Raw genomic sequence first — 14,784 nt, forward strand, 5'->3', positions numbered from 1 at the left:
CTGTTACATTTTAAACCTGATTGATTTATCAAATGATCTGAGAAAAGAGGGGCAGAACTGATACTAAAATCCAGGTCTCTCCCAATGTCCAGATCCATAGTTCAACAAAATGTATAAGTTCTTTAAGAATATAATTTTTTAAATGCATATAATTAGGCAAAAACATCTCTATCATTTCATGGCATGATTTTTCAAACTTTAAATGACAAGATTAAGATCAATGAAAGTAAACCAAGGTTTATCCTAACAGAAAAATATATGTGTATTGAAAGAAAAATAGAACTTATGAATGAGGTGGATCATGGTAGCCCACTTTCTGAAACTCCTCCAGTACTCCTCCTGAAACCAAACAGACCCACCTGATGACAGAAAGTAAAAACCCACAGACAATATCCACGTCAAATCTAGGTGACAGGGAATCCCCAGGAGCCTTGCAGCATCAGGACTGGCCAGGATCAACAGACAGAATATGGAAACAGTGGAAGTGAAAGGGGACTAATAGGTACTCACCGCCCCCCAGCAGCAGACTCTATCCTGAATGGAAGAATTGAGAACAACTGGCTAAAGTGAAAATGTCTTTACAGGCTTAAATTGGGCCCAAGTGCCAAAAACAGTAAATTCACTAAGAGATCAAACACAATACTGTGACAGTTTAAACCAGATTTGTCCAATAGAAATACAATGTGAAGTGTACAGATAACTTTACATCTTCCAGTAGCTACACTTTTAAAAAAGCAGAAGAGAAATTTTAATTATATACTGTTTAACCCAATATATCCAAAATATTATCATTCAACATAAAATCAATATAAAAATTATTAATAACTTACTTTTTTATATTACATCTCTAAAATCCAGTGCATACTTTACACTTATAACATACCTAAATTCAGACTAGCCATATTTCAAGTGCTCCATAAACACATGTGGCTAGTGGTTACCATATTGGGCAATACAAGCTTAAACCCTTAACTATTTCAGAAATAGGTAGCAAACAATCCTTTCTGCAATGGTAGAGTCTCACCATAAGAATAAGCTGCTTAAATTAGAATCCAAATTGAATAAGACAGGAACACTTAGGATGAGAGAGACAACATTTAGACAGTAGGGAGAATGGGGCCCAGAGGAAGAAGACCCCAGAAAGTACTGTAACTGCAAAACAAAAATCTGCAAACATAGCGCAGGTCAAGCACAACATGAATGGGGCAGGGAGGCATACTCTTTCTATGGAGGTGGGAGCCACAGAATAAACATCTCCTGAACAAAATTCCATTGTACCACAATAGCCAAAACTTGGAAACAATCCAAATGACCTTTAACAAAGACTAGATGGATAAATTGTGTTATATTCCTACAACTGAATTCGAAACAGTAATTAAAATCAACATGACTTAATCAGTAATTCCTACAACTGAATTCGAAACAGTAATTAAAATCAACATAATCTTATAAATATAGTGTTGACCAAAATAATAGATACTCTAAGATGCCATTTAAATAGTTTTTAAACAGGAAAAATTAGTCTATGGTGATAGAGGTCAGATTAGTAGTTGCCTTTGGTGCAAAATGAGAGGCTACTGCTTAGAAAGATTTCCAAGGGGAGAGCTTCATAGATACTGATAATTTTCTATTTCTTGACCTAGGTGGTAATTGTATAGGTATGTTCACTTTACGATAATTCATTAAGCTATATACTCTTATGATCTTCTATATGTATGTATGTGTGTGTGTTTGTATGTTATACTTAATAATTTGTAAGGAAATGAAATTATTAGACAACAGAGATATATAAAACTAAAGAGAGAATTACAGAATAATTACTTTAAAAAGAAAAAGCATTTTAGAAATGAAGACTAAAGTAGAAGGAACACAGATTAGACACTGTCTAATAAATAAAGAGATAAAAAAAACTTGAGAGACATATAGAATAAAGACAATATGCAAAGGAGATCCAATATGTGTAACTGGGCTTTCTACAAAGAAAGTAATGGAGCAGGATGATTATTTAAATTAAGATTTAAGTAAAACTTACTGAAAAAAGAAAATACTGAAATATAGATATTCAAAGGGTGCACACTACTTACTGGGAAATGGTAAACAGTATAAAAGTACTAGACTCTAAAGTTAAGGAGAAATATTCTTTGGACATACCAGAATTATGCCAAGTCATTTATAAGAAAAAATAAGTCTGGCATCAGAATTCTCAACAGCAACATTTTATGTAAGTAACCAACAGAGCAAGTTTTATGATACTCAAGAATTAAGAAAATATGAGTCAAGGATTTTACACCCAGCCAAACTGTCCTTTGAGTCTAAAGGCCACAGATATATAGTAATAAACATGTAAAAGTTCAAGAAATATGTTTCCATTAGCACTTTCTGAGAAATATAGCAGATATTAAGCTTCTGACACTCAAGAGACTAAAGGAGATACTTCAGCAAAAGACTTACAGGTGAGCACTGAATATGCTTAACAGTAGAGTTTGACTAAAAGAAAGGGTAATTAAATAGTATATAAACATTACATTTTCTAATAATGTATAACTAATATAGTTGACACAAAATAAAAGGAGGAAAGAAAGTGAAATGTAAACTAAGTTTGCCAGTTAGCTGGGAGTAAAAGATTACAACTTGAAGCTGACAAATCAAGATCATACAAGCTTATGCTCATGTAAGAGCACAAAGATTAAGAAACTCTGGTAATTAAAATTCCATCGTCGGAGAGAGGGGGAGGAAGAAATGGTTGTAAAATAATTTTAATATTAATTATAGTAAACGAATAGACAATGTCTAAATAGAGAGAGAACCAAGATTATTAATATAGAGCAGATCTCAACTTCAGCACTACTGATATTTTGGCTGGATAATTCTTTGTTGTGGGGGAGTTATCCTGTGCACTGGAGGATGCTGAGAAGCAACCCTGGCCCCCACCCATCAGATGCCAGTAGCACCTACGCCAGTGACAGTCAAAAATATTTTCAGGGCTTCCCTGGTGGCGCAGTGGTTGAGAGTCCGCCTGCCGAGGCAGGGGACGCGGGTTCATGCCCCGGTCCGGGAGGATCCCCCATGCCGCGGAGCGGCTGGGCCCGTGAGCCATGGCCGCTGAGTCTGCACGTCCAGAGCCTGTGCTCCGCAGCGGGAGGGGTCACAGCAGTGAGGGGCCCGCGTACCGCAAAAAAAAAAAAAAAAAAAAATATTTTCAGTTATTGCCAAATGTTCTGTAGGAGGCAAAATTATCCCCAGTTGAGAGCTACTGGTATAAAGGTATCAGCATAAATGTAATCAATAGAATCAAAACTTGTTAAATAACAAAAAAGACACTTCATTTAAAAAGAGCAAAGAAAACAAATCACGTAGCAAAAGAATGTGTGTGGGGGTGTATTATATATATAAATATATATATATGGTACAAATCATTAAATGACAAACACAGTAGAAAAGAAAACAAAACCTTCAGGTAAATCAATAAATATAAATGAGTTAAACTCACTAAAATATGGAGATTTTCAGAACAAAATCTGAACCTATGCTATATGCAGCATCACACCTAAAACAAAATTACCTTGAAAGGTAAAGAATAAAAGTATGGGCAAAGATTCTATCAGGCAAATACAAATGAAAAAAAAAAGGCAGAGTTCTCTCTTAGTTACATGCAAAGCGAAATTCAACCAAGAGGCATAATATGAGACAAAGAATGACTTTTTCTAATAATAAGTTACAAACCATAATAAAGATAAAACATTACGAATACGTATGTACCAAATAACACAGCAACAACTTTCTAACAGCAGAAATTTCATGAGATTGAAAGGAAAAATAGAAACTCACTAATAAGAGGAAACTAACACTCTTAGTAACCTTGGATAGTTTAAGTGAACAGAATAATTAGAATACAGAATAGTGAAACAATGCAATCAGTAAGGTGGATAATATACACTCAGTTCTCGTATCCTGATAGAAAATATACCCTAATAAGATAAAAAGAAGACCTTGGGAAATTTTATGAAAAAAATCAAATAATACATTCAGCATTAAATGACCATAATGCAGTAAATTAGAAAATAATGATTAAAAAAACAGACTCCATGAGATAGACCTAAAGCAGCGCTCAAAGGAGAATTCATTGCATAAGATACCAACATCAATAAAGATAAAATGAACTAAACATCCAACTTCTTCATGAAGATACAGTGAAACCCAAATTTTCATTTATTTTTTCCTAGCCAAATATATTCAAGATCAACACAACTTTTTTCCCTCAAGATTTGACCTATTTATGCAAGTTTTAACAATAAAGGCAAAAATTACATTCTAATGTCAATATATAAAATATTAAAATACATTTTACTTTTCTTGCCAAAAAATAAATAAATAAATAAGCCTAAATCTAATCTAATCACGCCTCTATCAATTTCTAACAAGAAACAGGATAGATGAGCATTTTAAACTTAACTACAAAGATGAAATCAGTAAAATCCAGACTGTGAGAAGCTTTACAGGACAAACAATCCAGTTTCTTCAACAAATGAAAGGAAAAAAAAAGAGATGGAGTAAGAACCAAAAAATTAGAAGAGACTTAGGTATCAAGTAATCATAATATATGAATCTAAATTGGATCCAGATTCAATCAAATAAAACTATAAAATAACAATAACAGATATTTGATAATATCAAGAAACTATCACATAGTTTCTTGTGATAATAGTATTATTTATGGTGAAATGAAAGAGTTTTTATCTTGAGAGATAAATGGTAAAATTTTTATGGAAGAAATAATATAATGTCTGGGATTTGCTTCAAAATAATGTGAGGAGGAAGAAAAGAGGAATGGATAGGCATGTGAATGGAGAATTGTTCATGGGTTCATAGTTATGGAGGCTGAATGATGGGAACATGAATATCCACCATATTATTCTGCCTATTTTTGTGCACATTGAAAATTCTTCATTAAAAAAAAAGCACACATAGTTCAAGCAGAGCCTTCACACTGAATAAAGAACAAACTCCACATATATATGTATTCTATTTTTCAAATGTTTATATACATTATCATGATAGACAAAATTCAAATACACTTAAAAGAAAAAAATACTGCTGGAACCCAGTGAGGTCAAGGCCCCAAAGGCTGAAAGGCAGAACTGGACTAAGGAGCAGGGTCAAAGCCATACTGCTTAGGATATGTAACAAAAGTCACGGTCAGTGATCATACCATACCATTTACCTAAGTGTTCATGAACGCCCAAGCACAGGAAGTCTGAGGGTTAGGAACTAATTTCACAACACTGCCTTTATAATTTCTAAAATGTAAACACTACTCTGCCCCTTAATCTAAACAAAGCCATGTTTTATTACTCCAAACATTAAAACAATATTTTAAGTTACCAGTACATTATTCCATTGTCATAGAAAGATTCCCAAAGTATATACATTTCAAAGAAAAAAGGAATGAAATATCATTTATACATGCTTTGGTTAAATAAATACAAGAAAGCTACCTTCTGAAAATATAATCAAATGGGGAGAAGCAGGCAAAAACAAAGGCACAGTCAATATCCACAGCAAGCAGTCAGAAACTTAGTTTTCAAAGTAAAACATTCCTTACCCTATGACATCAATCACCCTCAAGAGCTCAGAGTCAAGCAGCATAGAAGCAGAAATGGGCTCCCAGAGATTATCACTCGCTATGATTTTCACTTGCTGGAGACCTTGATAGTTCAGCATTCTTCTTAACACCTTTCAGAGAGAGAAGCAGAACACAGGAAAGGTTAAAAATGAGTTTTCAGCGGCTGAATTACACTGAAGAAAGCTAAAATGTCTTCAAACTCAGCAACCTGGATGATAGTGTCAATATTATTTCTCAATAGAAATGTGCCCCGTGTGGGGGGGAAAAAGCATTATCACTAAGATAACCCACTTCATGGGAATGTAAGGAGAAAAAAAAAAAACAAGAGGTAAAAATGTTTTAGAGGGATTTTCCCTCTGAATTTAAAATTATGTTTAGCCATAGAAAATTTGGGTGCAAGGGTGAAAATTTTTTTTTAAAAATCAGAGCAGTACTACCCATAAAAAACCCACTATTACCCTGGTATGCATTTTTTCATGAATTCTCTTATACAGACACAATAAATTGGGATCAAATTAAATACACTATTTGGTAAATAAAATGCTTTAACTTAGTTTATTTTGAGTATTTTCCAATGTCTTTAAATATTCTGCCATTACTGAAAAGATTACAGTTCTTAGTATTTTGTACCATACTAGAAGTAGAAATAAGAAATATTCTGCTGTTACCCTCAAGTCTTTAATAGGTATACACAGGGCAGGCAATAAAATCTGCCTGTAGGACTATCCACCCACCAGATTAAAAGTAACAAGCTAACTGTAACAGGAAATAAATGAACAAAGCACAGAGTGCCTACTCTGGTATTTAGTTCTGTATCTGGGACCCATGAGGACTCTAAAAAAAGCACAAGATGGGGTTCTCACCCTTAGGTGGCAAACACACTCACCAGGACACTAAAACTAACAGAATGTCCTAGAAAATCAGAGAGTAGTATATACTGAAATGTATGGATTGCCAAAATATAAAACAAGACAAGAGAAAAGAAGTCATTATTTCACCTAGGAGAAGGAGGTTCAGATTTCAAAACAGAAGTAGTTTTGTTTTGTTTTTAAATAGATCTTTATTGGAGTATAATTGCTTCACAATACCGTGTTAGTTTCAAAACAGAAGTAGTTCTTGATGAATGGGTGTGAATAAACCCACCGCTATACCCCCAAGCACTCTGAACTGTCAGGTTCATAGTAGCAGGTGCTCAATAAACATTGGTTGAATTAATTAAGATAAGAAAGAACAAAGATTTTCACAAGCTCTCTTTTCACTCTCTAACTTTTCTGAACTAAAGAAATTTCCAATTAATGTGCTCTTTTAGGAGGCAAATAATAAATCAATTCCACTCTGGAAGAAATCTGAACAGATCCTTAATAGTAAATAAAGACCAACTCTCAAGATTCAGTAGGATTGAGATTCCCAAGCTCTCTATTAGGAGACCAATCTTGAGTTTCATCACCCTGAAATTCTTTCTTATCCCTACAGAGAGGAAGGAGAACAACTTAGTCACATTTGCATTTATCGCAATATTATATCTAGTTTTTCTAGTGCTATTCCTAGACCATCACCTCTAAGATTGCTTACTTTTAAGTATATATTCAAATAATACTCCAAACTATACAAGCCTATAATCTATGTTTTATAATAGATTGCCAAAATCAGTATGAATAGCAGCATTCTTTGAGCAAAGTTTTATCTAATGTATTCCAAATGTTCTTGCTGTGGAACCCATCCCTTTCTGCCCCCTAAAAAGCCTAGATAGAAACCCTACCTATAAGAGAAATGAAAAGGAAACTGTTCTGATTGGACTGAATGAGAGTCCAGAGACTCACACATCCATTTCCGTCCACCACCCTCAGATCCTAGACGGGATTTTCCAGACACAATTTTAAAACATCACTGAAAACCAGAGTAAACCATAAATACAATGTAAATAGCAAAAATAAAAGAAATAATAGCCTTGCCACCTTTACATAAATTGCTTGTTTGTACTGTGTTTATTTCTACTCTTAAAAACAAATCCTCATTATTTCCAGGGGCCATCTTATTATACTATACGGAATATATATTCATTAAGCTTATCGAACCTGAACACCTACATTCATCTGCCATTATTGAACCCTTTCAATAGGCATTTTAACAAACAGGACGCAGATTCCAATAAAATCTTGCTACAAAAATGGCAAATGCAAACTAAAAGTTATTTCCTGAGACATGTTACTGCAGGTAAACTAAAGTTTCAGGGAAGGAAATGAAGTCTGAACTGTTTGAAACGCTGATGATGAGTCTTAGAACAGGAATTACAGTCTTTCAAATCAGGTAAGCTGAATTAGAATGCAATGGAACCAGCAACAGACTCTTAATAGTAAAAAAATAAATAAATAAAATAAAATAACCACCTTAGTTGCAGACCATTAGTTTAAAAGAAAAAGGGAACTAAATTCTAATTCTTCCATCAAATGAAATGAACACAATTAAAGAGACATGTATAATCCCAAGGAGAAAAAAAAACTATGAAATGTCAAATTTGGGAAGATGAAAGTCCATGACTGCGGCAACATGGTCCACCTGACTATAGGGTTACACAGGACACAGCCACTAACTTGGCTTCTGCTCTGTCCCCCTGCTGCTCTCATCAGACCTACCTGCACTCACAGCAGTCATAACTTTCCATGAACAACTCTTGTGCTTCAATCTTACACTAGTTCCATTGTCCCACCTTCACACCACCACACTCACCACTTCACTGGTAATGCCTACAGCATGGAGTTAACTTTGAGTTACCTGGCTCTGGCTGCATTCAGTCCTCTAAATCTATACCTTCTCCTCCCCACAACTAGTGATTAAATTGTGCTGTTACTGCAGTGAACATAATGGCCTACTGATGGCTCAGTGCCCCCACTTGTCTAATCCATCTTTCTCCACTTGCTCTTCCCCCAAATCCCTTTACCTCCCAGTCTTCACTTCTCAAAGGTATGGTCCTGCCTTAGCAACTTGGGGAGTTCCTATCCATCCCACCTTGAAGATTCCAACTAGTCTTCCAACAGACTTCCCAACAGACTTCCCAAATCCTCATGCAGAGGTGTCACCCCCTCTCTGTACCTTCTGACAACCCTGTGCATTATTGTGCCAAAGAAATTATAGCTGATATCTTAGTTGTTCATATGGGACTCTACAGTCCCCAGATGTTAACTCTTTTGGAGCAGAAACAGTACTTTTTATCCTTGTATTCCAAGCATGTACACAATGCCTGACAAACTAGGTGTTGAGTAAATGCTTCCTGGCAGACTGAATGAATAAACAAATGAAAGAAATTTAGTGGATATTACCTGCTTAAAAACATAAGACACTCAATTTAAAGAAAAAAAAATTTTAAACTGAAAGAAAATATAACCACAAAATTATATTTCTTGGAGAAAAGACACATAAAACAAGACAAATATAAGGATAAACTAAAGAATATCTCCACCTGAAAAGTTAAACTGCCATTTGTTTTCCAATGACAGAAGGGATTATTATTCTCAGATTTTCCTTTTCTGAAAAATAGAAATAATAGTAGTTACCTCATAAAGGAGGTAGTAAGAATTAAATAGAAATAAATATTTAGGGAAAGTGGCTCAAAAAGTAACACACGTTGCAAATGTTAGTTGCTACCTATTTGCTAATCACAAATAGAAACATCTAACACACTCCAATAGGCATTCCACAGAAAACAAGAATGAGATTATATACTATAAATTTTGATATATGACGGTGAAAGAAAAATCTACATTTCTTGAAGTCCTAAAAATCTAAAATGATACAATTGTTTTTATAACGATTATCATAATTCCACAAATAATGAATATTTAAGTAGGAAAACTCAACACAACTCTACAGACAAAGGCAATTTGGTGCATAGAGGGAATTACATATGCCTTAATCAGGAATATAAATATTATTAACATTTTGCTTGGATTTTATGTTATAACTAGCAAAATAAATAACTGTGCTATAAAAAATATGGTGTTCCTACTACTAATTTCCGTGAAACCATAAAAGAATTTTTCACTAATAACTTAAAGATAAAAAGACTTTAAAGTTGTACAGACCTTAATATAATTGATGTCAAATGCCCTCTCATTCCAAATCTGCAAAACAGAAAGTCAAAATGTCAGAACTGAAAGTTTTTGTGTCAGAAAGCAAATATTATCATTAATATTAACCTTTCTCCATTAATATTATCTCTCATCATCTTTCTTATCATCTGAAAATCCATTTTTCTTACTTAAGGGAATGTCCTGTTATTAAATTTATAGATATTTATAAGACAACATAATTTTTAATTAAAATGTTATTTTTAAAAACCTTAAAATATTTGGTGGGTATTTTTCAAAAAGTCACCTAATCCCAGAGATTTCTAAAAATGGAATATCCATTCAATCATTCAACAAAGATTGACAAGGCAATGTATGCCGAGGACTATAGCAGGCACTGGAGACCTAACAGACACGGGATTGTTGTAATAATTCTTATAAGATCCCTACACACACACCCCAAAGCCAAGTATTAATAAGGACAATGTACAGGAGTAATTTTTTTAGTGCACACAGAGAATCACAATGATGTGCCACATAACAAAAGCAAACTCTTAATGAAGACAGATAAATGGAACATGCACAAATCTCTCAGGCTCAGAATCATGTAGCAGGAGGTTTTAGAGTTAAAAGAGAACTTCCACGACTTTCAGTCTGTAGCTGAGAGATGGGCCTAGCCTCCAGGTACTCTTTTCAGCCTCCAGTGATACTGGAAAGTGTTCTTATCAAAGAAGCTTCCTCACCATAGCTTGTGATTATCAAGAGTCTAAAAGAGATGTGAATAACCCATTATTTACCAGAAACAATTTCTAAGTGTGACTTTACCATAATAGAATGCTGTTTGACCCAAACCTACATTTAGTTTCACTATGGGTTAAACATACCCTGACATTTAAGAAAGTTCTCAAACAATTTTGTTGTAATCTGGGGAAGGATAACAAAAACAAGTATATTCTTGATTCTGGCTTCCTAGAGCCCTTGGCTCATCCTCATGTCCTATATCATGTCCTGTGTTACTGTAGTTTTATCTGTTCCCGTGTCTGCCTCTTTCACTGAACTCCTCAAGAGCTTACTAATCTTGGTATCCCTAAAACATAATAGTCACAATGCCTCAACACAGTAGAAGCTCAATAACTGCTTGCTAATTGCATGAAAACTTTTAACATCAGTTTTGACAGACAGCATATTAACAAGCAAAAGTGTATAGAGACCCACTATGAGTGTGTGTGAGGCTCTATGGGGTACAGTGCAGGGTGACGTATCCCTCCAGCCTGCCAACAGACCAGCTAGAAACACAAGATATCGTTTTACATTTTTAAATCATTAAAAGGTGTTAAATAACGGTTTAGGAAAAGGGTAGGCAGATTTCTGCCAGCTTGCCAAATCTGGCCCACCATTTGTACTTTTTACAGCCTGAAAGCTAAAAATGGATTTTAACAGTTTTAAGTGGTTACATTTTAAATGATTATATAATTACCTACATAATATCCTTAATATTGCCTTTTGATCCACAAAGCCTAAAATATTTACTCTCTGGCCCTTTAAGAAGAAGTCGGCCACCCTCTGGTTTAGGACCACGGAAGACTCATGGAGCAAAATGAGATTAATCATTCATTAAACTATATAGTAAACACAATACTGTTGTAAGAACTAGAGAAACTAGGGAAAGCTTGGAAGAAGGAGAATTTGACCTGGGGTAGTACCAATAACAAAAACAAAGAAATAGTTCCAGGAGGCATATACTAAGTATAGTTTTCTAAAGTGGGAAGAATTTGGATGGGCAGAGAGAAAGAATAAATGGCGACATGTAGTTAATTTGTTAATAGACATCAATAGAACAAATTAGTCTCATGACACAAAGTAGTCAACAAAGTGCCACAAATTACTTTAAAAATTATAAATAAATGTCCAAAGGTTAATCATGTTCTAAAAAATATATTACTAACTCCGATATAATCAATGTCCAGATCATGATAATGCTTGGCGCCCACAATCCAACTCACGACATAGTAGGCAGTCAGCTGAAGATTTACATAAGGCCAGTTGAAACCTTTCCCCAGCCATCCAGGGAACGACCATGGCAGCCCTGCAGAGAGGAAGAGGCAAAGTTGGAGTAGGTATAGGAGTGCTGGCACTATTAAAAACAAAGCAAAATAAATCAAAAAGAACAAACACAGGCTAAGCAAAGAGCCAATAAAGATCTGACTAAAGGAAAGATTACACATCATGCACAAATTCTCAAAATCCCTTCCAGTTTATGAACACAGTAATTCCTATTGACCCCGAGAGTCAGGTTCCATAATTCCAAATGCTCTTTCAAGAAAAACAAATAAAAATAAACAAAAACAAACACCTCTCTCAATGATACTTACCAATATAAAGAAATGTAACCTACAATTTAATTTAACTTCCACACCTCCTGCTAAAAAGATATACAATGTTCAATTTTTGTCCTCTAAGGTCAAATCAAAGAGTTTTGAAAGGCTTATGCTTAACTATTTCTGTGAGCTAAGTACAATACAAATTCCTTATTCACTAGTACATCTTCTTACAACCTGAAGCTATTTAAAGACTAATTAGTCAGGTAATCTAATTTAACAAAACTAGTTTGTCCTATGTCAATACAAATGCCATTGACTCAATAGGGAAATATACCTTTGTTACACGATATAGAACAAATAATCCACATTCTTCCAATACCCCAGTTATTATTAACTCAAAAAAAATATGAGAAGAGTAGAGAAGCACTAATTAAGATTCTAAATCCTAATTCTCTTACTAATATATTAATATTAAAATAAGGTCAACATTAAGTTCCTTAACTGTTAATATATATTACCAATCTAGTTCACCATTGAAAAAAATTAAAATCAAAGTGCCAAAATGCTTATTTTTCTAAACTCTAGAAGAATGCCTAAGTGTATCCACATAATAAATGTGACATTAAAATAATGGAATGTTTTAAAACAATGAAATGCCAAATACATTCTGAAGGCCCACCATGTGAAGTCTTTGTTAGGACATGGTTCAGCATGCCAGATTTTCTGCATTTAAATTAGAACTGACCTTGAAAACAGCACAATGGGCAAGTATGTGCTGAAGTCAGTGATGCTTTTTACTGCTCAAAACATTTCTGGAATCTCTTACAAAAGTCCATTTAGAAAGAACACACTGACCTCCTCATTTTTTTTTAACTTAGAAAAACTTATGCTTGCCCTTTAATTGGATGGTTGAAAATGATTTTTAAAATAACTTGAAATTAAGTCCTATAAAATGGATCCCAACTCATGTAATTTAGCCTGAATGTATAAGCCTGTTTAAAAAAATCAAATTCATTTCAAATGATAAAAGTATGTCACCACTGTGTATGTTTGAAATCTTTTATAGGTCTGTGCACTGCTACAGGAGAACAGTGCAAGGAGTACAGTCCCATTTAAGAAACCATCCTGCCACTAGAATCTAAGCTCCACGAGGACAGGAATTGGGGGCTGGATTGTTCTAGGCATCCCCAGTGCCTAGAACAGTGACCACCACATCCTTGAGGTTCAAAACAAACACACATACACACCAAAAAAAACTTTTGTACGTACCTCATCTAGAAATGGGGTCTACTACTGCATGTAGCACACAATTTTTGCAAATAGTTGGGATATACTGCTGCATACAGTATACAATTTTATAAATAGTATTGCCCTTTTACAAATTTTGATGAGAAATTTTGTTGAGGAAATTAGTGTAGCACCACAAAAAAAAGAAAAAAAACAAAAAATCGAAAACAACAGAATAAGGTTCTAAACCTGATTTTGACATTTACTAATTTTCTGACCTTAAGTCAGTGCTATAAGCTCTCTAAGCCTCCACTGCTTCTGTAAAATGAGAAAAGTAATGTCTTACTCCAGAGGTATGATAAATATCAGACACAATATACATGAGCAAAGAAGGAATCATGCCTGGCGCATGCTTTGCTGCTGGTAGCATACTGGTAGTATTAACAACATTATTAATACTACAGTATTAATAGATACTCCACACACATGATTCAGAATTTAAAAATTAAAGGAAAACAGACTACAAAAGTACATCAAACTTCACTTCTTACCCATGAGTGTGATATTAGGGTTCCGCTTCTTAGCTTCCTTCATTAACCACCACTCATATCCTCGGAAATAATTCTCATCTAATGCATAGTGCATGTGGGAGGGCTCGGTGCCATCTGAATGAGAGAGAGCAAAACAGAAAGGAAACTATCTGTTAATGGTGCTTTGTAGGCCACCCTCCCCTACACACATACACACATTTCAGAGAAGCAGTATTCCAGAACCAATCCTGATGTAGGGCACATAAGAATAATCTTATATAACTTAAGGATGGATGATCAAAGCATATTATTTCATTTTTTCATTACCATAAGCATCGTAAAGGTCTTAAATTATAAAACCACAACTTTCTATTGTAAGCAGTGTTAAGAAAAGTGTTATCAACTCATAATAATTGAAAATTCCTAGGACTATATTCTGCTGGGATTTGGTCTCTCTGGGGTTTTCAAATCCCTATGTCCAACTTTAAGTTTAGATCACCTCAGCTTCCAGCTTCTCAATCCTAGATGTGAATCCTGGGCTCCAAAGCCCCAATTTCCATACCCCAGGCCTTGAGCCTGTAACATGCCTTGTTAAATCAAGACAACAGAATTTTGAGAAAAGAGGAACGAGTACACTTTCCCACTGTAAGAAAATTCTATACTAACCTCTACAGGGTGTCAAGGTAGGTAAGTGACACCAGTCCTCACATGTTACCACATTTCACAAACATCTGCCCTTGTTAAGAAGGGCCTCAGAAGGAGAGGGGCCCTAGCCCTTTTCTTCTTAAAGGTGAACATCAGAATTCACAAGAACTACCTGCTTCTGTATCTCTACCTCTAATTTAGCTTCAGCAAATGAAGGTGGCCAGTCATTATCACTTCTGCAAAATAGGGTTTGACAATAAAATGCATGTCTTTTATAATAGGTTGGGGATAGTTTTGTTATGGGATTTTCTTTTGTTTTTCATTTGCATTGTTTCTTTTCAGCATGAATTAAATACCAATTCCACTACGCAGAT

The 14,784-nt window shown here is 34.6% G+C and overlaps 1 protein-coding gene across 7 annotated transcripts in view; it reads right to left on the bottom strand.

Moving 5' to 3' along the window:
* The window catches only part of GALC (galactosylceramidase), a 61,502-nt gene that overhangs the window by 26,393 nt on the left and 20,325 nt on the right, over positions 1-14,784 (bottom strand). For 6 of the 7 annotated variants that reach the window (XM_032622584.1, XM_032622585.1, XM_032622587.1 and 3 more), the window contains 4 exons: positions 13,787-13,900; positions 11,634-11,773; positions 9,703-9,741; positions 5,603-5,733 (listed from right to left, as the gene is read on the bottom strand). In XM_032622584.1, the coding sequence (XP_032478475.1) occupies positions 5,603-5,733; positions 9,703-9,741; positions 11,634-11,773; positions 13,787-13,900 (424 nt within the window). The remainder of the gene's footprint in view (positions 1-5,602; positions 5,734-9,702; positions 9,742-11,633; positions 11,774-13,786; positions 13,901-14,784) is intronic. The other variant, XM_032622586.1, reaches the window with a different exon arrangement.

The sequence above is a fragment of the Phocoena sinus genome, chromosome 2 (assembly GCF_008692025.1).
Source record: "Phocoena sinus isolate mPhoSin1 chromosome 2, mPhoSin1.pri, whole genome shotgun sequence".
In the NCBI taxonomy this organism is placed as follows: Eukaryota; Metazoa; Chordata; class Mammalia; order Artiodactyla; family Phocoenidae; genus Phocoena; species Phocoena sinus.